Source organism: Sycon ciliatum, chromosome 12 (assembly GCF_964019385.1).
Source record: "Sycon ciliatum chromosome 12, ocSycCili1.1, whole genome shotgun sequence".
Taxonomy (NCBI): domain Eukaryota; kingdom Metazoa; phylum Porifera; class Calcarea; order Leucosolenida; family Sycettidae; genus Sycon; species Sycon ciliatum.
Window position 1 is genome coordinate 18,033,096 of NC_088654.1, and position 24,428 is coordinate 18,057,523.

At 48.7% G+C, this 24,428-nt stretch overlaps 1 protein-coding gene across 1 annotated transcript in view; it reads right to left on the reverse strand.

Moving 5' to 3' along the window:
• The window catches only part of LOC135828861 (latrophilin-like protein LAT-2), a 54,863-nt gene that overhangs the window by 24,946 nt on the left and 5,489 nt on the right, over positions 1-24,428 (reverse strand). Inside the window, exons 4-11 of the mRNA XM_065341289.1 lie at positions 15,293-15,364; positions 14,948-15,019; positions 6,996-7,067; positions 5,721-5,792; positions 4,876-4,947; positions 3,262-3,333; positions 1,207-1,278; positions 543-617 (exon numbers count right to left, since the gene is read on the reverse strand). Of these exons, the coding sequence (XP_065197361.1) occupies positions 543-617; positions 1,207-1,278; positions 3,262-3,333; positions 4,876-4,947; positions 5,721-5,792; positions 6,996-7,067; positions 14,948-15,019; positions 15,293-15,364 (579 nt within the window). The remainder of the gene's footprint in view (positions 1-542; positions 618-1,206; positions 1,279-3,261; positions 3,334-4,875; positions 4,948-5,720; positions 5,793-6,995; positions 7,068-14,947; positions 15,020-15,292; positions 15,365-24,428) is intronic.

Below are 24,428 nucleotides of genomic sequence, written 5' to 3' on the forward strand. Positions count from 1 at the left end.
CGCATTGGAGAAGTGTGTCACTGACTTTCTAGTATATCTAATACTGGTAATGCTGCAACATCTCAGGTTAATCAATTGTGGTGGATCCCATCATTATGCTAGGCATGCACTTTGAAAAGGAAGATTGATTGGTGGCAGGCCGCAGTAGGGCTGAGCCACAGAAAACATGTTTACTGACACTCGTACCTTGGTTATCAGACCCCTGAAGCCGGTTCCGGGAACTTCGGTCTACTGAGCACCCTTGGGTGGAAATATGACTTCTCTTTTGTCATATTTAGTGTACATGTAAATAGTGACGGCATACGCCATATCTGTGGCCTTTTCTCATCCAAACATCAAAATGTTTGTGATTCGGAGTTACGGACATTTCAAAGTTACGGTCAGTGGCCTTGTCCCAGATAGCCCAGTTAAAGAGGCACAAGTAAAGTTATGAGTGCCGTTGTAGTCCTCCGTAAATCATTGTCCAGCTGCCAGCCTATCTGGGGTGCTCAAGACCTGTTTGTGTGTTATGGACAGTAGCGTGACGTCAAACATGCACTTACAATTCGGTAAGACTAGGGTTACCGTTGACTATGCCATCATGCAGATGCCCTAGTAGCAGATTGGCGTGTCCGGAGCTGTGAACAGCACACGTCGATTAACAAAGGAATCGCCATAAGGACTCATGGAATGATGGAGTTACGAAGGTTTTAGTAATTAATAATATAAGATCGAAAGTCTGCAGGCCGGTAATGAAGGGATAAACTAAGTTCTCAAAAGAAAATACTGAAAGACGTTCCTACTACTTTCAAGCGGAATTAAGATCTATTGGTATCATGTTGGCATCTTCACAGACCTGCTCCAGAGCCGGGTCAGCCAGGTGTAATGTTATGTTTGGACAAATAGTACCGTGTCACTTGTGATCCGTATGGGAATACTTTGGGAAGTAGTATACATATGCTACATATACAGTCCGAAGATATTTAAAGCTCCCCGGTATACATGCAGTTGACTAGCTGCACTTGAACACACCTGGTTTTGAACCGGTTGGACGGGTTCTGTCAGGTACAAGTGCACCCGGTTGTTTAGAAACCCTAGAGCAGACACTGCTTCAGTACCGCTGACCTGCGAAAAATGACTAATTCACAATTACCATAATCATGCCTTCCTAGAAACATACGCTCTTTCCAAGTGGCACCAGGCTCAAGGCATACGTGCATAACTCACAAAACTTCAAGCTTCGAGAGCTTGTCCACTATTCCCAGTGGCAGGGAGGTCAGCTTGTTCTCATCCAAGTATCTTCATCAAGAACACAAGGTACACGACCAAAAAGACCAGGACACAGTGTTAGAGAGCAATTTGTGTCACTAAGGTGACCGAAGGATGTACCCAGAGTGCTGACAGTGCTCAACACCACAAAGGCAGAGCGTAATACACAACAGAACAACAAGGACAATCAAGGCTTGTTTGCTGCTACTTTAAGTTTCATGCTCACGCAATCATCAGGGGACATCTTAGCCTTGATTGTCCTTGTTGTTCTGTTGTGTCACTAAGGGCGGCCCCCAGAGGGGTCGTGAGAGTGCTGTAAGGTCGGCTACAAGCCGATAGTCGAGCGAAGACCTCCCTCCCCCTCCCAAACTCAATCCCGCGTGCACTTCTCATTATCTTGACCTGTTGTGGATAGCTTTCAGGTGTAAAAAAGATTCATTATTCACTGGTTTGAGGGAAAGACAAATAGGATTCATTATAATAGCTATTTCTTCCCTAGGATGGGTGATCTGCAGGGAGTCAGCACCAACAACAAAGGCAACAACTGCAAATCACCTTGTCAAATGTTACGCTAGGGGAAGTGGAAAGCACCAGATGCCTAGGAGTCGTTGTTGACAATAAGCTGTCCTTTGACCAACACATTAACAATGTCGTCCGGAAAGCCTCACGGAAGATTGGTGTACTGCGCCGATCTTTCCGCCAGATGAACCTGTTTTCCCGCCGTACTTTCGTTGTCGGTGTTATTCAGCGTGATCTAGAATATGCTCTCCCTGTATACCTTTCGTTTATATCCGCTAAAAATAGAAACAAGCTAGCCTCACTTCACCGGCGCGCTGTACGAGTTGCTTGTGGCGCATCACCCTAAGCTAATATCACGCCACTTCTTCACCACCTCATTGTTTCCTCTTCCCAATATCGATCAGTATTTTTGTTCCTTGTATTCATTTTCCACTGTTACTGTATTAAGCCGGCTGTTTGCTTGCAGTCCCTCTTTCCCATCTGTACGTCTACCCGAACTACTCGCGGCTCAACAACCCATAACATGATTATCAATCGCTATAAATCTATGTCTGGCTTTCTGTCCTTTTCAAGTAAATCGGCTCTTGTTTGGAATTATTTACCAGACGACCTGAAGTCCTGCACTACTATCGCAGATTTCCGCGTCAAATTGGCTATTTGGCTAAAAGACAGCTTAACTCTTAATCATTGTTGTGATTTGCTTTCAAGCAATGTGCATAATCAATAATTGATGTTGCTGTTTTTGTTTTGTTTTTTTGGTTTCCCGTTCTCGGGGCCTTCTATTCGGTACTCTTTGTAGTTGTACTTCTGTACTGTTGAGCTATCCGAATTCAAATAAACACTAAAAAAATCTGCGAAATACGGTGGAGGCCAAATTTGGAAATATTGCGAAGGTAAAATAAGGCTTCCAGCCAAAACAAGATGACTGTGATAGATACTAGTGAACCTTGTGATCAACGACATTCGATTGAGTACGAGATGAGTGACATTATTTGCCAGTTGTCGCTATTCGTGAGGTTTAAAGTATGCAGTCCAATGGTCACTACAGTCCATTCAGAAAAAAGATGATATCCAACTGAGCTTTTGGCCATAAAAGGGTCAAATTTTTGAGTTTTCGTCACAATTTTTTTGGCAATCCCCCATGGAATGCTCTTCCAATTGTGTTTTTGAAGTCTATTTCTCCAAAAAGCAAGCCATAACAAGAATAGGATTTCGGCCAGGTTTAGCCCCCAAAGCACTGAATTGGGTAAAAACCATGAAAATCCAGGCCGTTCACTCCACTTCCATAACAGTACATTTGCGGTTCGAAACCCAGTTGAGGTGCCTTTTTTGGACCCTTTTTCAAGTTTCGAATCGCGCGGCCCTGCACAGTGTACCACAAAATCGCCAAACACGGGAGCTCTCCAGAGCCAGTGCTCATCTGTTTCTGAATGGACTGTAGGTAAGAAGAGTTTGCCCTTATTCATGAGTTGTTGAGAAGTGCACATGACTTACATTAAAGTAAGGTTGGTCAGTTCATCAAATAAACCTGATTGTAGGGAGGAGATAGCATTGTCACGAATGTACCTGAAGTAGTCATTGAAAAAATATGTAGACAGTACGTTATGACTTGGACTGCGGTAAAAAAAAGTAAATTATCGTGTCCGTTCCCGAAGGGAACTCACGACGGCCGCTAACACCCGATAAACCCTATGTTTGCAACCCTACGGTTGCTACGGACTGCGGTGAGTTTTGCTCTTGTAGATGCGGCAGTGCCGTGATTGCCTTCTGCACAAAGCGTGCTTTAATCCCACAGTGCACACACGCTTGAGTCCAGAATACGTGATTCAAGGACTCTCAACCATAGAGTCTCATCGAAAGATATTTGGATTTCGCTGCGACTAACTCCCATAGCAGACAGAGGTGTTGCCTGGGACACACCGTCAGTTAGGGATTCTTGTTGTCATTCAATTTTTTAAAGAACTGCCTCCAATTTATGCCAGTTATTATTGTTACTGTACAATGTGGACACTTTCCGAGTTTCCATGACCACTCATCTAAACTCACGGTACCCACGTAGTGAAGTCATCGCTCTCCAGTGTGCCTATTTACTGTTGAGATAATTATATTATATACATGTACATAGTGACAATTATCTCCTTGTGTGTATGTGTCTGTGTGTGTCTGTGTGTGTGTGTACGTGTGTGCGGACGATTGCATGTGCATATGTGCATGTGTGTGTGTGTGTGTGTGTGTGTGTGTGTCTGTGTCTGTGTGCACGTGCGTGTATGCACATGTGTGTGTACGTGTGTACTTGTTACACTGTGTGTGTGTGTGTGTTTGTGTGTGTGTACGTTTACACTGCCAATGGTTCAAGGAGGAAGATGTGCATTCACATATCAGTAGTTAAAATGTTTAAAAAAGAATTCATCCGCGTACATCAGAAATGGGTTGTGGACTACCAAATCCATGTGCATATCGAGACGAAACCTGGCTAATAATTGTGAAAACGTGCCCTACAAATAACTATCGCCCTATGTGGTATGATTTTGTTTGAAAACCTGAGGCGTGGAAAGTCAGTCCACAATGGCTTGTAATGACTAGGCTTTGAGAAATGAGCTCAACTGCTGACCCTCTATTTGTCCAAAACAAAGCGATTTTTCGGTTTTCACTAGACGACTGTTGAGTACATTTGCCGTACTCACGCGATTAGAGCCTGAATAATGCCCTATCCCGAACATTGCTCCAGTCTCTAAGAGGCAATGAAAGAATAAGCCCTCTCTTGAGTAGTGCCCCCCCCCTCCCCGAGCTTGTAACCAAGCGCATGTGCGAGGTTGGTGTTCTTTAGCTAATTTGCTTGTCCATGTCATTGCACTCGTGGTTACTTGATCAAAGGCGCAGTTCTGTCGTTTCGGTCGAGTCGTGATCGTTTACAGTAAACTTTAAGCTCTGTTTTGCTTTGTTTTAAGCTGGATGATGTAAATGTACCAGCATTGAAAACAGTGCCCTCTCTTGAATAGTGCTTCGTCTGTGGATATGAAGGAAAACAGAGCCCCAGGGGCGCTAATCGAACGTAATGACATTGAAACTGGATGGGTACACTACTAACACCTGTATCAATAAACATACAATAGTTCCAGCTCGCCAAGTCCGTCGAAGATTCCTGATGGCAGACGTGAGATAGTGTTACTTGCAAGATACCTAACACAGAAAATAACACAAGTCACATGCAAAAGTTCGTGAAAAATCAACTGTGGGATGAAGAATGACCATAATTATGGAGGAGATCTGAGTTTCAGCATGTTACACTTAAAAACCTTCATCCATGACGATCATTCCACAATGGCTTGTAATGTTTATACTTTGATAAAAGAGCGCGACTGTTGACCCTGTTTTTTGGTACAAACAAAGCGATTAAGTTCAGTTTTGAGTAGAGGACTGTAGAGTACAATTAATGACATTGAAACTGCACGGAACCCTACGTTCACCTGAACGTAATAAACCTTCAATAATTCCAGCTTGCCAAGCCTATCAAAGATTCCAGATGGCAGACAGGAGATTGTGCTAGTCGTAAGCTACCTAACAAAGCAAAAGACACAGTCATAAGCAATGTTCACTGGTTTGAGGGAAAGACACAAACGGGAAAAGTCTGAAGAAAAAAATTGACTGTCATCACAAGAACTTGAACCAGGGACCCTCGTTTATAGCCAGCGATGCACTAACCATTGAGCTATGGTATAGCTGTCATCCCAGCAGAGACCGTTCGACATTTTCTACAGACTTCGTAACACTTCCTGTGAATTCGGTTTGGTTGGCAAGTATACAGCAGTAGCCGCAGAAGCAGGAGGAGGAGGAATAGCAGCAGGGATAGCAGCAGGGATAGCAGCAGCAGCTTCACCACTAGCAGGAGCAAGAATAGTAGCATCAGCAGCAGGAGTAGAAGCATAGGCAGCATTTATCTCAGGGAAACTTACAGAACCCTTAGTCTATCAAGGCCTGAGAAACTGTCATTGTTTAGCACCACCAGCTTGTTTGATGTCAATGTCCTGTGTGACAAGAGAGAAAGAGAGAGAGACAGAGAGACAGGGAGACAGAGACAGAGAGACACACCGAGAGAGAGAGAAAATATGTTCCCGTATGTCACGTGATTGTCGCCTTGGAGTCGACCAACGACAGGTCAAACTACGCGCGCTTGAAAGCACGGTTCTGCCTGCTCAAAGGTGATGTAACTGGATCCACTGACCATCGTCAAGTGACGACGGGCAGAAATGTTAACGGATTCCAAGTGACGACGGGCAGGAACGGAATCCACTGCGTTCATTGGCTCACGAACTTGGTGTGTGTTTCGTGAATACAAGGACAACGGAAAGAGCGAGTTCAGTACATGATTGTATGGTGTGCGCGTGCATGAAAGCTCTTCGGCTTGGCTACACATGGGAAACACGTTCCATTCACTCATACTCGGGCAGTACCGCTGTTCATCCAGCCCCTGCCGCTATCGCGGTGCGGCCTAGATTCTGTGGTACTACCCTTGTACTCGTGCAGGAGTCTGTACATCTACTTTGGTGTCCTATTTGTACGTATTCTCTTAAAGCCTCCTATACTGGTAACCACAAAAACCATTACATCACTGCAGTACTGACGTATACACTCTGCTTGGACCAGCATGACTGTTCAAGGTACGTTCCGGCCTGGTTTAAATCTGGCTTTGGAAAATTATTTTTCATTGCTATCAGTTTCGGCCTCTTTTTCTCTGTGCTGCGCTGATGAGTCCACAAAGGACAAAACAGTTCTGTCCGCAGATTGAGTACATACGTACATACATACATAATAGCGAGAGTTCACAAATACATACATACATACATTTGAGCACTCTCAGTAGGCTGCTCTAGTGCTGCTGCATCGCGCAATGCCCACTACTTTTTGTAGTTTGAGCACTCTGGCGCTAGAGCGACGAGCTACCTTAATGTCTGTGGTGCCTCCTTTGCACCATGGCTGGTAACTCGGCCTATTTAGCTCGTAGCTGTACTGATGAGGCCTTTATGGCCGAAACAGCTTGCTGTCTACAGCATTGGGTACATACATACATACATACATACTCAATCTGCACAATTTACATACATACATAAATACACACATACATACATTGGCGGTTAATCCACCCTCTGGAGAGATATTCATTATCATATATGCAGCATAACCTGCGAAGGCCAAAATAAAAATCAACAACAGCAACAACAACAACCTACAATACTTCCAGTTTTCCGAGGCTCTCGAAGATTCCTGATGGAAAGCTTGAGAGATTGTTATCCGCGAGATTTCTAATAGACAGACAGAAACCCGCATGACATAGTAATGAGAGGCTGGAATTCAACTGAAATGCTCTGGGGAGGATGAACAGGACGGTAAATTTAACTACCAGCGTGCTTCTGAGAAAATCAGGGAGTAAATGCATGATAACGACAATCTCCATGAGGTGAACAGGAAGGCTGAAAATTCTCAGTCAAGATTTTTGCTGTTTTGAATCATTCCTTACATTCCTTACATTCTCACACAGCTTTTTATACCACCCTCTCCTGGCATATATACCGGGATGGTCGGCACCCAATCTTCATGTTGCCTGATGATTTCGTGAGCATGAAACTTGAAGTAGCAGCAAACAAGCCTTGATTGTCCTTGTTGTTCTGTTGTGAATCATTCCTTAAAAATACATAGTTCTGGAAATATGATTCTCTATGCTTGACAGAATCTCCAAGTGCAAGGAATATGCTCAAGTAGAATCTGACATTAATTTTCATTCAAACTTTCCATGATTATCTGTGATATACACATTCTCTACTCACATCCCTGATCAAGGCACGTTGCTAACATGACAGATCAATTTCTACAATAAATTATGTGTATCTGGAAGCCGAATAGGAAACTGCTATGGGTTTCTTAGCCTCTTGACTGTAGTCAATTTTCCCATCTTTTCAATACCGTAATCCACGCCCTTGTTCAAACGGGCAATCCTGCCCTTGTCGTTACCCTAATAAAAAAATGGATTCGGAAAGAAGCAATGAACCTTGTGTGTTGTTTGTTTGGCTTTATTTAAAGTGGAGTTCCAAAACAGGCCTAAACCTAATGACAATGGTCCCACTGATAATAAGAGAAAAGAAAATATAATAATAAGCGGACAAACAGAACCAAGAAGAAGATACAGCTGTAGTTAGATAACTAATATGAGCACGGCAGCAGGGGAAAAAAAGTCACAAGCACGGCAACCGGGACGAAAGGAGTGAGTGAGAGAGAGAGAGAGAGAGAGAGAGAGAGAGAGAGAGAGAGAGAGAGAGAGAGAGAGAGAGAGATAGAGAGAGAGAGAGAGAGAGAGAGAGAGAGAGAGAGAGAGAGAGAGAGAGAGAGAGAGAGAGAGAGAGAGAGGTAGTGAAGCAGATGAGTTCATCCTAGTTGACGGTACTGCCTAACAGAAAGGCCAGGCTTAGCGATTTGAAAGTGGAGCGCTTTCTTTCGAGGCGTGCTGTGTCTGGGAGCTGGTTCCACAGGATAGCTCCAGCATGGCTAATGCGCTTAGCTGAGGATGCAGTGGGGGAGACAGGAATGATGAGTAACTTGCTGTTCCCTCCTCGTGTTCGGAGAGAGGGACTACGGGTGAAAAAGCTTGCAAACAGAGTACTTGAAGATTTGTTCAGGCAGCGCCAAATGAATACAAGGATGTGCATGTGGGTGTATATGCTGAGGGTATGGGCATTCATGCGTTCAAGTAAGGGAGCCGTGTGAGTGCGAGGGGCTGCCCTGCACACCGAGCGAGCCGCACGTTTGAACAAACTATTTAGGCGCTTATCCTGATAAGACGATAAGAAAGGGGCATAGGCAGCAGATGCATAGTCAAATTCTGATAGTATAAAGGACCTGAAAAACTGAACACGGCAAGAAAAAGGCAAACATGCTGCACTTCGATTTAGTAGCCCAATCTTAGCGGCAACGCGGCGTGCAACATGGCTTGTCATGGTGTTCCAGCTCATGTCTGAGTCGAAATGTAGGCCAAGATACTTGGCCGTTTTCACAACAGGCAGCGTCTGCCCATTACAAATGACATGCAGCTCAAGTGCTTGAGATGGGGATGGGGGAATAGGCAATATCTGTGTCTTTCTTTCATTAAGAATTAAACCACGGCCCTTCAGCCAGGTGGCCAGGTGCTGAACAGCAGCTGAAAGGTGTGCAGAAACAGCTTCCGCAGACTCCCTGCTACATCGTATAGAGATGTCATCAGCAAACTGGATTGCTCCCACATTAAACGGCGATAGTTCTTCTGCTATGCCGCGGGCATAGACAATAAATAGCAGTGGGCCCAGTACCGACCCCTGGGGGACACCTGAGTAACTGGTGTACGGGAGACTTCTAGTCTGGCCAACCTGAACGTACTGTTCTCTATCAGAGAGGTAATCCACCAGCCAACAGAGTGCCGTGTCGCAGATGCCAAGTTCGAACAGATCTTGCACAAGAGTTTGATGTTTCACTTTATCGAATGCCTTTGACATATCAACAAAGGCTACACCTGTGTTGAGTCTGTTCATACGGGCCTCACAGATACCTTCCACAGCTAGCACTAGTGCGTCGGATGTAGAGTGGTGGGATCTGTAGCCGAAATGAGTTGGCGGGAATAAATTGCTCTGGACTAGATATCGTGTGAGTTGCTCGTGGACTATCCTTTCCAACACTTTGGATGCAATCGATAACAAGGACACTGGTCGATGATTCTTTGGCATGCTCGGATCTCCGCCTTTGAAGAGTGGCGATATCCTAGCACTTTTCATCTGGGCAGGAAATATGCCCTCTCTCAGGGACTTGTTAAAGATCAAAGTCAGGGATGGCGCCAGTACGTCTGCATGTGCGCGGAGAAGGGCTGCAGAAATGTCATCATTGTTGCGTTCCGAGAACGTACCTAAAACTCCAGTCTACTCTCGAGATCACTCAGATCGCAACTGACTTTATTTACAAGAACACGAGGTGATAAATCCAGAAGACTCCGGAACATAACAGCAAGCTACATGCACGTACTATGTACAGGGCAGTTCAAATCGTACGGGATTCATTGTACGCTAGATTGATTGTTCACTTAGCTAACAAACCACAACACAGTCGGAAGCCCGCGGTTGACAGGACGCGTGCGTAAAACAATACAGATTGTATATCAGTGGTTGTTGATTGCAAACCACAACATCTCCCTTTTTCTTGAGAGCAGAGGCACAGCTACATAGAAGAGTGAGGAGTGACTAATGCACGACAGTAGAATAGAAGAGACTATCAATAGTCAGGATTGTGGGTAAGATTGTTACAAGTCAAGCCGAACGGTTGGTTGGCTTACGCGGCTGGATCGCCGCAGGGTTGGCTGGGGCTCGGTTGGGCCCTGGTTGTTCCGCTCAACTTCGACCATCCTCGGCTCAGGTACACATTCCTCCGGCTGAGGAGTTTGGCGCGGCGTTGAGCTGGGCAGCACGGCCAGGTGACGGCGATTCCTGCGGTAGCGCGACAGGTCAGCCGTGACGACACTGTACGACCGATCAGACAGGCGATCAGCTACTACCGCCTCAGCCTTGAGGTCGGACACCCAGACAGATGTCCCTTGCTGTAGGACAGGGAGCTCTTGCGTACGGCGAGCAGCATTGAATGTTGCACACTGTTGCTCTTTACTCTTGGCCTCCCACTGCTGAAGTGCTGGGAGATCGGGCCCGCTCGGGGTGAGTGCCGTGTCGGATACTGGGAGGTTCGTTCGCAGTCGGCGTCCAAAGAGTAGCTCTGCTGGAGAGAAGCCGTTCGCGAGAGGTGTAGAGCGGTATGCCAGCAAGGCTTCGTCCGGATGCTGGTTGGATTCGAGGAGACGCTTTACAGTTCTGACCGCCCGCTCTGCTTCGCCGCTGCTCTGGGAAAAGCGGGGACTGCTGGTGCGGTGGGTGAACTTGCTTTTTGCAGCAAACGCTTCGAACTCCGCACTCGCAAACTGTGGCCCGTTGTCTGAAACGACGGTTTGCGGAACTCCATGGATGGCAAATACCGCAGACAGTGCCTTGATGACCGCACTTGTCGTTGTGGACCGCAGCACCGGGGCGTGAAGGTAGCGGGAGAAATGGTCCACTACGACGAGACGTTCCGTGCCGTTGTGCGTTAGGATGTCCACTCCTACCCTCTCCCATGGCAAGGAGGGGAAGTCGGTTGGCTGAAGCGGCTCAGGAGGCTTCTTCAAATCCACGCAGACACGAACAGATCCGTTCGGTTTAATGACTGAGGCCACTGGCGCACACCAGTCGGTAGGTTTCTCCACGCGCTCAATGACGCCCGCAGCCTCCATGCGGTCCAGTTCACTGTGGACTTTGGCTCGGATTGGAAGCGGAATGCGCCGGGCTGTGACGCAGTTGTACGGCTTAGCGGGTTCCTTGAGGACGATCGCGACAGGGTCCCCAAGTATGCTGCCGATCGTGGGGCGCACCTCCGTAGAACAGGCCTGTGGTCGTTGGATAAGCCCCATGCGGCTCGACTGGTCACGGCTGAGGAGATTGACGGTGCCGCTGGCAATGACGACAATAGCCATGTCATAGCTGGCATCCTGCAGCTTGGCGGTGGTTGTGAACTGGCCCTGGACGGGGAGCGTCTTGCCGTCGGGGCCCACCAGGCGTGAAACGCATGGGTCAATGGCTGGTGGCGATGGCAGGGCTTGGTAGCTATCCAGGGTCATGATAGACAGATCTGCTCCTGTGTCGATCTTGAATGGGGTGCTGGTGCCACACATGTCCAGTGTGATCATCCATGGCTCAGACCTGGGCTGGCTGGAGCTGGAGGCAGCACTCCCAGAGTGACTCTGCTCTGTGGCTGCTCCCATGAAAATGGTGTCGACGTCATTTGCATCCAGCAGGTCGACAGTGTGAGCAGCGGTACTGGTGGCAGATCTGCATACTGTGGCGAAGTGGCCCAGCTTGCCACAAGTGCGGCACTTCTGTGATTGAGCAGGGCAGCGCGCGCGGTCTGATTTATGATCAGTCGACAAGCCACACCAACGACACTTATGGACAGTTGAATCTCTGGAGTACCGTGCTTGGCTGGACGGAGATGGCTTGGATGGCCCTTGTTTGACGGGAGGACGCCAGTCTTGTGGTTGTCGGGGTGTGTAAGCAGCCGCGGCGAGGTTCATGGGTGCTTGTAGTGCCAGCTCTTTGTTGACGGACTCGGTTTTCCGGGCAGAGGCAATAGCATCGGCGAGCGTCAAAGATGTGTGGTCTTTCAGTTGTAACTGCTTCGAGACGGCTCTGTCCGTCATATGCGCGACGAACCTGTCCCTGATCCGTTCGTCGGGCTTGTCGAAGGCACAATATTTAGCTGCAGCGCGGAGGCGGCGGACGAACTCCTCCACGGACTCTCCGGGATGCTGCGTTGTTTGCTCAAATATTGTTCTCTGGTGGATGACGTTCACGGCCGGTGTGAAGTATTTGTCCAGAGCTGCCGTGACGGAGTCGTACTTTTTCCTGGTGTCGTCCGTCAGCGGGAGAGCATCAAAGATGTTGTCGGCCTCGGCACCCATGGCATACAACAAAGTGCTAATTTGACGGGTTTCATCATCCTGATCCAACTTGGAGAGGGACCGAAAGCGCTCGAACCGTTTGGTCCACTGTGGCCACGACTGGGGAGAACTGAAGTCGAAGGAGTCTGGCAGGGGAAACTTGGCGGACGACATCGTGGTCGGTGTACTACAGGTTCCAAATCAGACTTCTGACACCATGTTGCGTTCCGAGAACGCACCTAAAACTCCAGTCTACTCTCGAGATCACTCAGATCGCAACTGACTTTATTTACAAGAACACGAGGTGATAAATCCAGAAGACTCCGGAACATAACAGCAAGCTACATGCACGTACTATGTACAGGGCAGTTCAAATCGTACGGGATTCATTGTACGCTAGATTGATTGTTCACTTAGCTAACAAACCACAACACAGTCGGAAGCCCGCGGTTGACAGGACGCGTGCGTAAAACAATACAGATTGTATATCAGTGGTTGTTGATTGCAAACCACAACAATCATCACCGCTGGACTTGGCCGGATTTAAACGTTCGAGGAGCTTCCTCACTCTGGCAATAGACACTGGCGCAAAGGCTGTCAGATCAGTGCTTGAGGCGGGCCCGTAGGGAAATGAGAGATGCACTGGGCGGCTGGCGTCCTCTACTATCTCTGCAAAGGTGTTTCGGATGGCATCAACAGAACATTGAGGTGGCTGAGATTGTCGATGTTTACCACTCAATTCTTTGATCGTGTGCCATGTCTGTTTGGTATTGCCAGACGCAGCTCGAAACTTGGATTGGTAGTAGGTCTCTTTCTGTTGCCTATTATAGCTGGTAGCTTCCCGCCTGGCAGCCTTGAAAGCTGAGTGGGAATGTTCTGTTCCATCACTAAGCCACCTCCTATGGAGCCGGTTGCGCTTGGTCAAGAGGTGTAATAACTGGCGGTTCATCCATGGTACTGATTTTTTCTTGCGTCGAGGGCTTGGTGCAAGAGGAGCATGTCTGTCTAACACTTGTAGAAAGCGGCTGGCCCACTCAGTCCACATGACAGTTGGGCTTCCGTCAATTTCACAAAAATCCTGTTGGACCAAATCTGCCTTGAACTGGTCATGATTTATGTTTCGGTAGTGTCGCCGTAGCCCAGAAGTTACAGTACTTCTTACTGGGCTGAGTTGAAATTCACTGAGAACTGCTGCATGGTCACTGAACGCGATGGGGATAACAGTAGCCATATTTAGAGGGTCGAATGTATTGTAAAATTGATCCAGTGTGGTTGGTGCAGAGTTTGCTGAGAACCGAGTCGGCTGGTGAACTCCGGGATATAAACTGTAGCTGGCCACGAGGTCAGATAGATAATGAAGCTGTGGATCTGGAGGTGCTGTTGGATTGGTGTTTATGTTGATGTCGCCACAAATAATCACGTTCTTCCCGGGCATTATAGCTGAATGGAGGTGGTCGTCCAGGCAGTCCCAGTATCGAACTGGCTCAGATGGAGGTCGATAAATGGTTCCTATCAAACAAGTTCCAGATTGGCAATGGATTTCTCCCCAGCAGCTCTCAATTGCCGATTCTGTGAGGTCCATTCTTGGCTTGACCAGGAAGGACGCCTTGGAGTACAGGCAGACTCCTCCACCGGCCTGATCTTTTCTGTCTGATCGCAGTATGTTGAAGCCATCCAAAGCTATCTCTCCATCAGACACGGTGTCGTCTAGCCAGGTCTCGTTTACACAGATGATGTCAGGACTGTGAAGGTCGGCAAGCCATGCCAGCTCTCCAACTTTGTTCCTCAGGCTCCTAATGTTCAGCAGTAAAATTCGAATTGTTGGAGTTTGCGTTTGCATATTCAGTTCATGAGCAGCAGGGTCGTTGCCTAATCTTCTTCCAGTCATTGCACAGATATATCATCCACATCCTGACTTAGAGATGCAAATGCGTTGCCAACAGTGACACTAAACTTCGCAGCTTGCGTCTCGGGCGGCGAGTCACGCTGATAGCCCCGTGATTTCTGGCCTGGAGTCCGGGCCGGTGCTCCACAGGTGTCATCTAGGATATCGCAATCCACGCCGTATCCGCTCTTACTGCCGTCCATTCGGCTGCTGCTGCTGTTGGTGGTCGTGGTGCTGCTCTGCGCTGTTTGTTGATCTCCACTGGCATCAGACTGGGTGTACTTATCGAAGTTCCACTCTCTTGTGTACACAGGCCTTGGCCAGAAGCGCTTTTTGCTGAGAAACGATTCGTCCGCTGCACTGGCAACAATACGCGCAGTGGAGGATTTTTCTTTTTGAAATATTTTTACGTCAAACACTTGGACATTGTGGTCAGCCTCAGCTGCTCTTGCTGCGATGAACTCCTTCAGCTGGTCTGCAGTAATTGCATGCATCAGATTTCCGACAAACAGGACTCTCTTCTTCGCTGTGGGTTTGGTGGAGGTGATGAGTCGCCATGTGGCGTCCGAATCCTCACTCATCTCTTCAAATTTCGGCAAGCGATCCACATGTGGCGGGGTCAACTCCACCAAGATAAGATAACAAAAGCATTCATATGTTTTTAAAACAGAAAAAAAAGTGGTCAACAGCAGAGGCTATGGTGGCAGCATGATGCCAGCATGATCGATGAAAGAAGCAGCAGAAACATGAACATACTGAGCACTTACAGAGTCCTGAGTTCGCCAAGGCCCGCGAAGCTAGTATTGTGTAGTACAGCCAGCCTATTCTCTTTCAATGTCCTGTGTTTGAAAGAGCAATGAAAACATGATCTGGAAATTATAGAGATCGCAAGGTTATTTTACATACCCAACGGTCGTGCTTCACTTGGTACTAAAGTCTATGGATAAATGTGCACGATTTTTGTTTTCACTGGCCCAATACTAAGTTATATGAATGTGGGTGTGTCCGTGAGTGGTGAAATGGCTGGTAATTGCAGATGGAATAGCACAGTGAGTCTACCTGTCATAAAAATCAGCACTTGGAGCGTTATGTGTGGTCTCCAAGCTACTTACAGGGTTCTCAAACTTGCGAGGTCACTGAATTGTCCTGGCAATAGCTCTGTCAGGCTGTTCCTGTCCAGGTTGCTAAAATCATTGGTTTTTACACACAAGAAAATGTACATATGCACACAGAAATGCACATTCCACCTCCACGCCCACATACATGACCACACGCGCACGCGCACACACACATATATACATGCTTGAACTTGTTGCTCACTGCCAACGTTGGTTCTCCCCGGGAGAGGGCAGAGAGACTCAAAAGGAGTCTTGGAAAGACGACTCAATGGGCTATTGAACCGCCCAACGCCGACACCCCCTGAAATCCCCAAAACTCTGGGTGGACTTGGAAATGATCACACCTATGGGCTCACCACATCTCAGTAAGTGGGCAAGGACAAGGTGCAGGAGAATAATTGATTGCATCAGGGTATCCGTCCATGGATCCAACTGCAGTTACCCTGCCCCCAGTGAAGGTAATACTCGTTACTAGTGTGGGTGGCTAAATCAGAGTGGATCTGATATCAGCTTCACTAGCAGCATTGATTACACAAGAGTTAATCTAGCGAGAAGCAGTCTATGGTTAACAGGTATGTGTACTTCAAAGAGAAAGTATATATATATATATATATAGATATACACAATCTGCGATATTATATATATATTTATCGCCTTCTTAGTATTTGACCCCACTAATTTCCCTGATACCTAAGCGGTCAAATATATCGCGTATTTGACTGCTTAGTCAAATACGCGATATATTTGACTACTTATATTTGACTCCTTAGAACTTCTTGGACTTAGAAATTTTCTCTCCAACTTAGAAAAAGAAATTTTTGAAGAAAGCAGAAATACACAAGGTGGGATTTGAACCCACAGCCTTGTGAATCTCAGTCACTCTTCCTTACCACCCAGCCACTGTGCTACCGATGCTGAACCTAGTTTAAACAATGATCTTGACTTTCAATGCAGTACAATGCGGTATAGGCTATAGTATAATACTAGAATTACAAGGATATGTCGTATATGAAGAGAAGCCATTGCGTGGAGAACACGATAAATAGATTATAGACCTCATAGTTGGTCTATACAGGATATATAGACCTCGTAAAAGACCTCGGGGGACCTCGGTCTTTTACTCGGTCTAAATATCCTGTATAGACCTCCTAACCGGTCTATAATCTATACATATACACTAGTCAGAACAACAGATGGCTTGATCAGTCACAACTTAAAGTTTCATGCCATCTCAGGCACTCATCAGGTGATATGAACATCAAGAAAAATAACCCACTATTTAAAGCCCAGTATGGCGGGACAAGGATAACAGAAAGCGCTAGGGGCGCTATCAACTCATATCCGATTCAGTGTCATAGCCAGTAAGGATCGCGGTACTAAGGTGATAAAGGATAAAGGTGATAAAACTGAGCTGGCCTAGCTAGTGAGTTCCGCGGTGCAAAGATGATGATGGTGACAAGGCGGCAGAGAGCTATCAACTGGCCCTACTGCCTGGAGGCAGGGTGCCTGATATGATCGCTTGACGTGTCTCAAGCATATCTGCCGACAGCGGCGTATTCGCCGATGCTGCCCCTGCATATCGCAATGCATTAGCGGCCAGCGGATTACCTGCCAACATCAAGTACATTGACCCAACGCCACCTGCTGCAATGAACGGCAGCAAGCAAAAAAGAAAAAGGAAACGGAATGTGGTGTGGTTTAACCCGCCATACTCCAAGAGTGTCCGGACCAACATCGCCGGCACCTTCCTCCGGCTGATCGACAAGCATTTTCCTAAGGGGTCCAAAATGAACAAAATCTTCAACCGCTTCAATGTGAAGGTGAGCTACTCCTGTTTGCCGAATATGGCCCACATTATCAGTGGCCACAATAAGCGTCAATTGTGCGTCCAGGAACCGGACAAGCCGTGCAACTGCCGTCGCAAGGACCAGTGCCCTCTCAACGGAGCGTGCCAAGCAACCAGCATAGTCTACGCGGCGGAGGTGTCGAGTGATGGCCACAGCGATGGGCCCAAAACCTACATTGGCAGTACGGAGCCTCCATTCAAGCTTCGATACGGGAACCACAAGACATCCATCAAGCTTCCTGGATACCGCAAATCCACGGGCCTCTCAAAGCATGTGTGGGAATTAAAAGATAATGGCAAGACGCACGACATCAAGTGGCGAGTGGTCCAGAAGGCCAAGGCCTACAGCAACATAACAAAAAGATGCAGCCTGTGCCTCGAGGAGAAGGCGAGAATAATCACTGCCGACAGGAGATCGAGCCTCAACAAGCGGTCGGAGTTGATATCCAAATGTCGACATCAAAATAAATTCATGCTGTCAACACCGATAACATGATCTTCTCGGCACCCTGCTTCCAGGCTGTAGGGCCAGTTGATAGCTCTCTGCCGCCTTGTCACCATCATCATCTTTGCACCGCGGAACTCACTAGCTAGGCCAGCTCAGTTTTATCACCTTTATCCTTTATCACCTTAGTACCGCGATCCTTACTGGCTATGACACTGAATCGGATATGAGTTGATAGCGCCCCTAGCGCTTTCTGTTATCCTTGTCCCGCCATACTGGGCTTTAAATAGTGGGTTATTTTTCTTGATGTTCATATCACCTGATGAGTGCCTGAGATGGCATGAAACTTTAAGTTGTGACTGATCAAGCCATCTGTTGTTCTGACTAGTGTGTCACGGCTCTACCTTCCCGGTATCGAACTCTCTTGGATTTCTGCTGGAATTCACAACAGTATATATATATATATATACCCAATGCTGTAGACAGCAAGCTGTTTCGGCCATAAAGGCCTCATCAGTACAGCTACGAGCTAAATAGGCCGAGCTACCAGCCATGGTGCAAAGGAGGCACCACAGACATTAAGGTAGCTCGTCGCTCTAGCGCCAGAGTGCTCAAACTACAAAATGTAGCGGGCATTGCGCGATATATATATATATATATATTTTTTTTTATACGAAAGTCCACTATATTCCCGAATATGTGCGAGAAGTGGTGGCGGGGCCAGGCTGCTCAGCCGACCTCAAAGGTCTCGGCGTCTACGCAGACAAAGCGCGCCATAATGCAGTAAAACCATGTAGAGGGGAGGAAGGTGGGAAATGAATAATAGTGAGAAACAAGGACAATGGGTACATGGTCGTGAGAGAAGCAGAGTGAAAGATAACGTCACATTGTGGTAAGGGGGGGGGGAGGATGCTAGTGAGGCACTAGTCTAAACCGTTTCATAGGGCGTCGGTGGCTGCTTGCCAGTTCAGGTGCAGTAGATACTTGTTGCATTTTTCCTTGAATGATTGGAGCTGGCTGGGTTGCGGCCGTGCTGGTAGAATGGTCGCTGGTAGGCTGTTCCACAAGGGAATGATGCAGTCTGGGTAGGAACCCTGGAGGCTGCTACGAATGCGCACGGCCAGCGTCGACTTGAGCTGGAGCGGGTGGCAGTGGGCAGTCTCCGTGGCTAACCTAGTGGATCGACCACCCACTGGGCGGGGATTGGCTGGAGGTGGGAGGATGGGCTTCAGGGGGCTTGTTGTTGGAAGGTAAGACAGCTTGAACGTGAACGAAAACGCAGCAACCAGTCGGCGGTGTTTCAGGCTGGGGAGCCAGGCGCCTGGGCCAATCACCTTCAGTGCCTTGTGCTGGATTTTGTCCAGTCTGGATGTACCTGACCCCATCCACACCAGGAAGCAGTATTCCATTGTTGGCCGCACGAAGCCTTTGTAGACTGCCGTGCGGCCGCTGGAGTCCAACAGGGGCGCAACCTTTCTCAGGAAGTGTAGGCGTTGGGCAGCCTTTGAGGCCACGGCCCGGAGGTGTGCTGCGTAGGACAGTTGCGAGTCGAATGCTATGCCCCGAAGTTTAATTTCCTTCTCTTCAGGAACAGTCACTCCATTGAAGAGCACTGGTGGGAACTCTGGGGGAGGCTTGCGGTGGTCGATGATGAGGGCCTGAGATTTGGATGGCTCGAAGGTGACCTTCCACAGTCATTTACGTACAGGAGGAATAACGTTGGTCCAAGGATGCTACCTTGTGGTACCCCTGCTTGGATATGGTGCAGGGAGGACTCTTGGCCGCCCACAACAGCCTGCAGGCGCCGGTTGTGCAGGTAGCTTTCCAGCCATCCGAGAAGCGGGCTGTCTAGACCGTACACGGAAGCCTTATGCAGCAGGCCAGCATGGCTGACTTTATCAAAGGCGCCTGCTATGGCTATCGCCAAAACATGGGCGGCTCCTCCTAGGCCGGCTGCTCGGGACCATTCACAGTGGAGCTTGGTTAAGACGTCGGCTGTGCTCAGGCCCTTTCTGAACCCGAACTGTTTCGCAGAGATGACATTGTGGGATTCCACGAAACTGGTTATCTGACGATTGACAATTGTTTCCATCACTTTGGATATGATAGACAGCAGAGACACAGGTCTGTAGTGTTGAGGCAGGTTCTTGGATTTCTTCTTGTGAATGGGTGTGACTCTAGCTGTCTTCCAGGATGTCGGCATAACCATGCTGTAGAAGCTAAGGGAGAACAGTTTGGAGAGTGGCTTACTTAGGGGGTCGGCACACATCTTCAGAACTCGCGCGGGAATGCAATCCGGTCCAGTAGCTTTCGATGCATTTAGGCGCCGGAGTTCTCTCTTGACAGTGGCAGGGCGGAACCGAACCGTTGAGAGCTTTTCAGCCGTGCGCTGAGCAACGTGGGAGAAATCAGTCGCTGGTTGGTTGGCGGGGAAGTCGTCGGCGCCCAGGCTGCACTTTGAGGCGAAATACTGCCCAAAACACTCAGCTTTTTCGGCATTCGATACGCATTCCAAACCAGGCTGCGGCGTGAGAGTTGGGATGGACGTGTTTCTGCTGCTGCCACCTGCTTGCTTGATGGTAGACCACCACGAGCGGTTACTCAGGCTAGCTTTGAAGAGCTTAGTACGCAGGGTAGCCAGGCGGGCCACCTTGGCATGCTGGAGGATGTCATTACAACGTAGAGTGGCTGCTGAGGCTGTCTGCCGCGCTGCTGTTGACTTCTGCCGTCTGGCAGTAGCCCAAGCCCTCTCTTTTGCTTTTATGGCATCCGTGCACTCAGGGGTCCACCAAGCTGGATCCGTCGGCCGGGATGTGAGTTGCCGGGATGGGATGAAACGTGACATACCCTGGAGGATAACTTCGGTGATGTTGGCGCACGACTCATCAGCGCTGGTGGTGAAGGCAGTTGACCAGTCATAGGCTAGGAAAAAGTGACAGAGGCGGTTCCAGTCTGCTTGGTTGTACCGCCAGACAGTGCGTGTGGTTTTTGGTTCACGGAACGCAGAGATAGGGAAGTCCATGGTGAGGACAGCGTGGTCAGAGGACCCCAGTGGGGCATGGCATTTCACGTGAACCGATTCACTAAAGTCAGACATCACAAGGTCCAGGGTGTTGTCTCCACGTGTGGGGATGTTGACATGTTGCTCCAGGCCATGAACATAGCAGAGTTCCTCGGCTGCTTCTCCTGCCGAGGTAGTCTTGGTGCTCCCTAGCCATGCTGCATTGTGGACATTGAAGTCCCCTGCGAGGATAACATAGTCACCGTGGCTGCGGGCCTCATCTAGGTGGGTATCAAGGTATTCGATCAGCTTGGTGTCTGTCCCGGCTGTGGAGCCTGATCGGTAGAGTGCACAGATAACAATCTTGGACCGGCTAGCTGTTGATACAGATATCCATATCACTTCGTGGTGTTCCGTGCTGAACCGGTCCAGGTGCTGGAAGGCCATGTTTGATTTCACCCAGATGGCAATTCCGCCTCCATGAGCGTTTCTGTCATGTCGGATTGGGGGAGCGTATCCGGACAGACAGACCTCACTGTCAGTGACCTTTGCGGTTGAGAATTTTGTCTCCGTAACAGCGATGACATCAGGTGAGGAGCACTTTGCAACATGTGCAAGTTCACCAAGCTTTGACTTTAGGCCAAAAGCATTGGTGAGTAGGAGCCTGAGGAAGCGCTTCATTGGTGACCATGTAGGTCATGTTGTGGCGCAGATCCGTTTGATCTCTTCAGGTCTCCAGCCTCTGGTGGGGAGAGGTGGGAGTTTCTCCGTTTTTGGCCACCAGGCAGTGGAGTGGAGATGATGTCTGCCGGTGGTGGTGGCGGCGGTGGTGGCGGCGGTGGCGGCGGGGAGGAGGTTGAGCCCTGCTGCTGTTGTTGCTGTTGCTGTTTAGTCAGAACACTGGTAGAGGTGCTGTTTCTGCTACTGTGGCAGCGACTGCTGGTGCTGCCCTCAGAGCTGGTTTCAGAGAACCTCCATGGCCTGCAGTATAGGGGTCTTGGCCAGAAGTTGGGCGCTGTAACTGTGGAGAATGAAGTGGCATCGATGGTCACTCTGGCGGAAGCACGCCCACTTTCTGACAGCCATACACTGCAGGTGTGGACAGGAATAGAGGCGCCTAGAAACTCACTCCTGGTTTTGATAAATTGCCTGAAGTGGCTCTCAGTGCTATCTGTGGCGATATTGCCCACGTACACTACGGCACACTTGTTCTTGGGTGGTTCTGAGGAGACAAGCTTCCATGAGTCATCCTCGATAACATGGAAGATTGGCTTGCTGTTGGACTCTGTCACATCTGTCTGAGACTTGGACTCTGTCACATCTGTCTTGGGCTGTGACTCAGAACACTCTGCCTTTGCCAAGCCACCGCTTCCCCGGGCCTGGGGGCAGTGGGGCTTTCGACCCGCGCTTGTGACGCCAGTACGTGATACGGTGCTGCTGGGTTCCATGTGACCTGCAGCTTGCTTGGCGCTGCGTTTGCTGGCACGGGTACTACCGGTACTACTTTGCGTACGATGTACGTCTGCTTGAACTGGTGAGCTGTTTCTCGTCGTCTTCGACTGCATCCAGGCAATGGCGGAGTTTTTTGAAACAACTAACTCTTCCTTCAAATCTTTTACTTCCGCTGCCAGCTCACCAATTTTGCGTTTCATACGCGCTTCGCGATCAGCAGACTCGGTCGCGAACTTTGCCAGCGTTTGCATCACTGCAAGGAGACCCTGCTCAATCCCCGGGAGGGTGCAAAGCAGCTTCGTCACGGCCTCAGCAGAGAGCTCGCCCATGGCGAAGGGTTCCTGCCTGGCCCTACCTAACTATCTAGACTATCCTACACTATTTCTACTACTACTACTACTACCCACCTAGCTATCTCCAGTCCGGCCTGATGCCGGCTGGGATGTCCAAAAAAACGAAAAGCTACGAGCTTGAAAAACGCGTGCCACACTCGTAGCTGCAAAAAAATGTGTGAACCCTGGGACCAACAACATTACACCTTCAACACCGATACACAGAGAAATACACACAACAAAACACACACACACTCTTCTGATTGTCTGATTCACGGCCGAGCTATCTTCAAATGCGTCTACCCAAGGCAGATTAGAGAGATTCAAAACAGAATCTTTGAAATGTGACTCAATTGGCTAGTGAAACTCGCGACGGCTGCCATCACCATAAATACAAATCCTTCATCTCATATTTCAACTGATGACACCTCTGGCCTCACTTCACCGCCTGGAAATAATTAGGTATTACTGTGGGTTGTCAGTCCAAATTGCAGTTATTCAGCTGGGGTACTTCAAACATGTACTGCAGGACGGCCGGAAGCAGTTTTTAATTGGTCCGTTAGCATTCTGGCCTTTCATACATAGCCTTAGTGATGATATGGCGGGTACATACGTGTACGCTCTCCACAGTAGGAAACATGTGTTGGTGGGGGAAAAGTTGGTCCGGTAATAACCTGACCAACCGGACCGGTTCTTGCGGGCCTACCAGTAGTATTCTTTTATTCCCGTAGCCATGCAGAAGACGTTACTTCAGTAACGTCTGGCGCTAGCCAGGGTCCACACAGCTTTAATTTGGTGTTTGTTTGTTTGTTTGTTTGTTTGTTTGTTTGTGTCACGCCTGGCGCTATCCCGTATCTGTCCCGTACCGTATCGCACAGCTGGCCATTTGCTGGCTCCCGTATCTGTCCCGTACCGTACCATCAAACACAGCTGGCTACAAACAGCTGGCCACAATATTATGTACATGTATACGACTCCATGTGTGTTGCATATGTGCTTGAAGGGGACGGTTGCACTTTTTGTAGCTCCGTTTTATCTGAGTTTTCAGTCGTTCCTCTTACTAGTCTTGCCAAGGGGGTGGCTCTGGGTCCACCAGAGTTGCCCCTGGCGTATTTCTGAATTTGCTGGGGTGAGGGTTCCGCGACGCGGTCGCCAAGGCAGTGTCTTTTCAGTCACGACCGTTGTCGTCCTCGTCTCTCCATTCGCGGTGGTGTAGCTGACCCCCGAATGGTTTCAAACTGCGAAGCTCGGAGGAGTACAGTGGTGGCAGAGGCATGAGCTGTGAGTGGAGACGGTTGCTGGAGATGGATGGTGATGCAGGGAGAAGAGTTACGCTGCCTGACGCCGCGTGGGAAATTGTTTGAACCTGCAATTTCAGTTCGAGCGCGGTGGACTTCTAGACGATGTGTCCTCATGGCTGTTTTTCAACGCTTGGCCTATCGCTGATATCCCGGCATGGGATGTTCTTCCAGTGGAGTCCAGGTGGGACTTCGGGTGCCCACACTCCATCACCTGGTTGATTGTTTCGGAACTGCAAAAATAATTATTGTTTCCTATTTTGTGCGCATCGCTTGTCATCTCTCTTTTCTATACGTCGCACACCAGATGTACTACTATCGCCGTCTTTCTCTTGCTTTCTCTCCCTGCTTGCTGTTTTTTTCTGTTTCTGTTGCCACTGTCCCTCATCATACCCATGCTTGGGTGGTGGGCGGCGTGACCCGTTAGGGTAGCTGCCAATACAGTACGACTCCCTGATGTATAGAGAGACTTTCTGGAAAGAAATAAGGAGACGAGGAGGAAATGAAATTAGAATGGATGTTAGTTGTCGAATAGGTGATAGGATGCGTCAGCAAAAACATACTTTGGAAGAGAGATCCCGTCGTCTCCAAAATAGGCGTGAACGGACGAGTCAGCGCCGGTCACAGGAAACGTCGGCAGAGTGATCCCGTCGACTCCAGAACGCGCGTGCTCGGCAGAGTCAGCGCCTTCCCAGGAAACATTTCCATCAGTTCCCACAACATGCACGATGAGCTTCCAAGCTCTCTCGTTTTCCA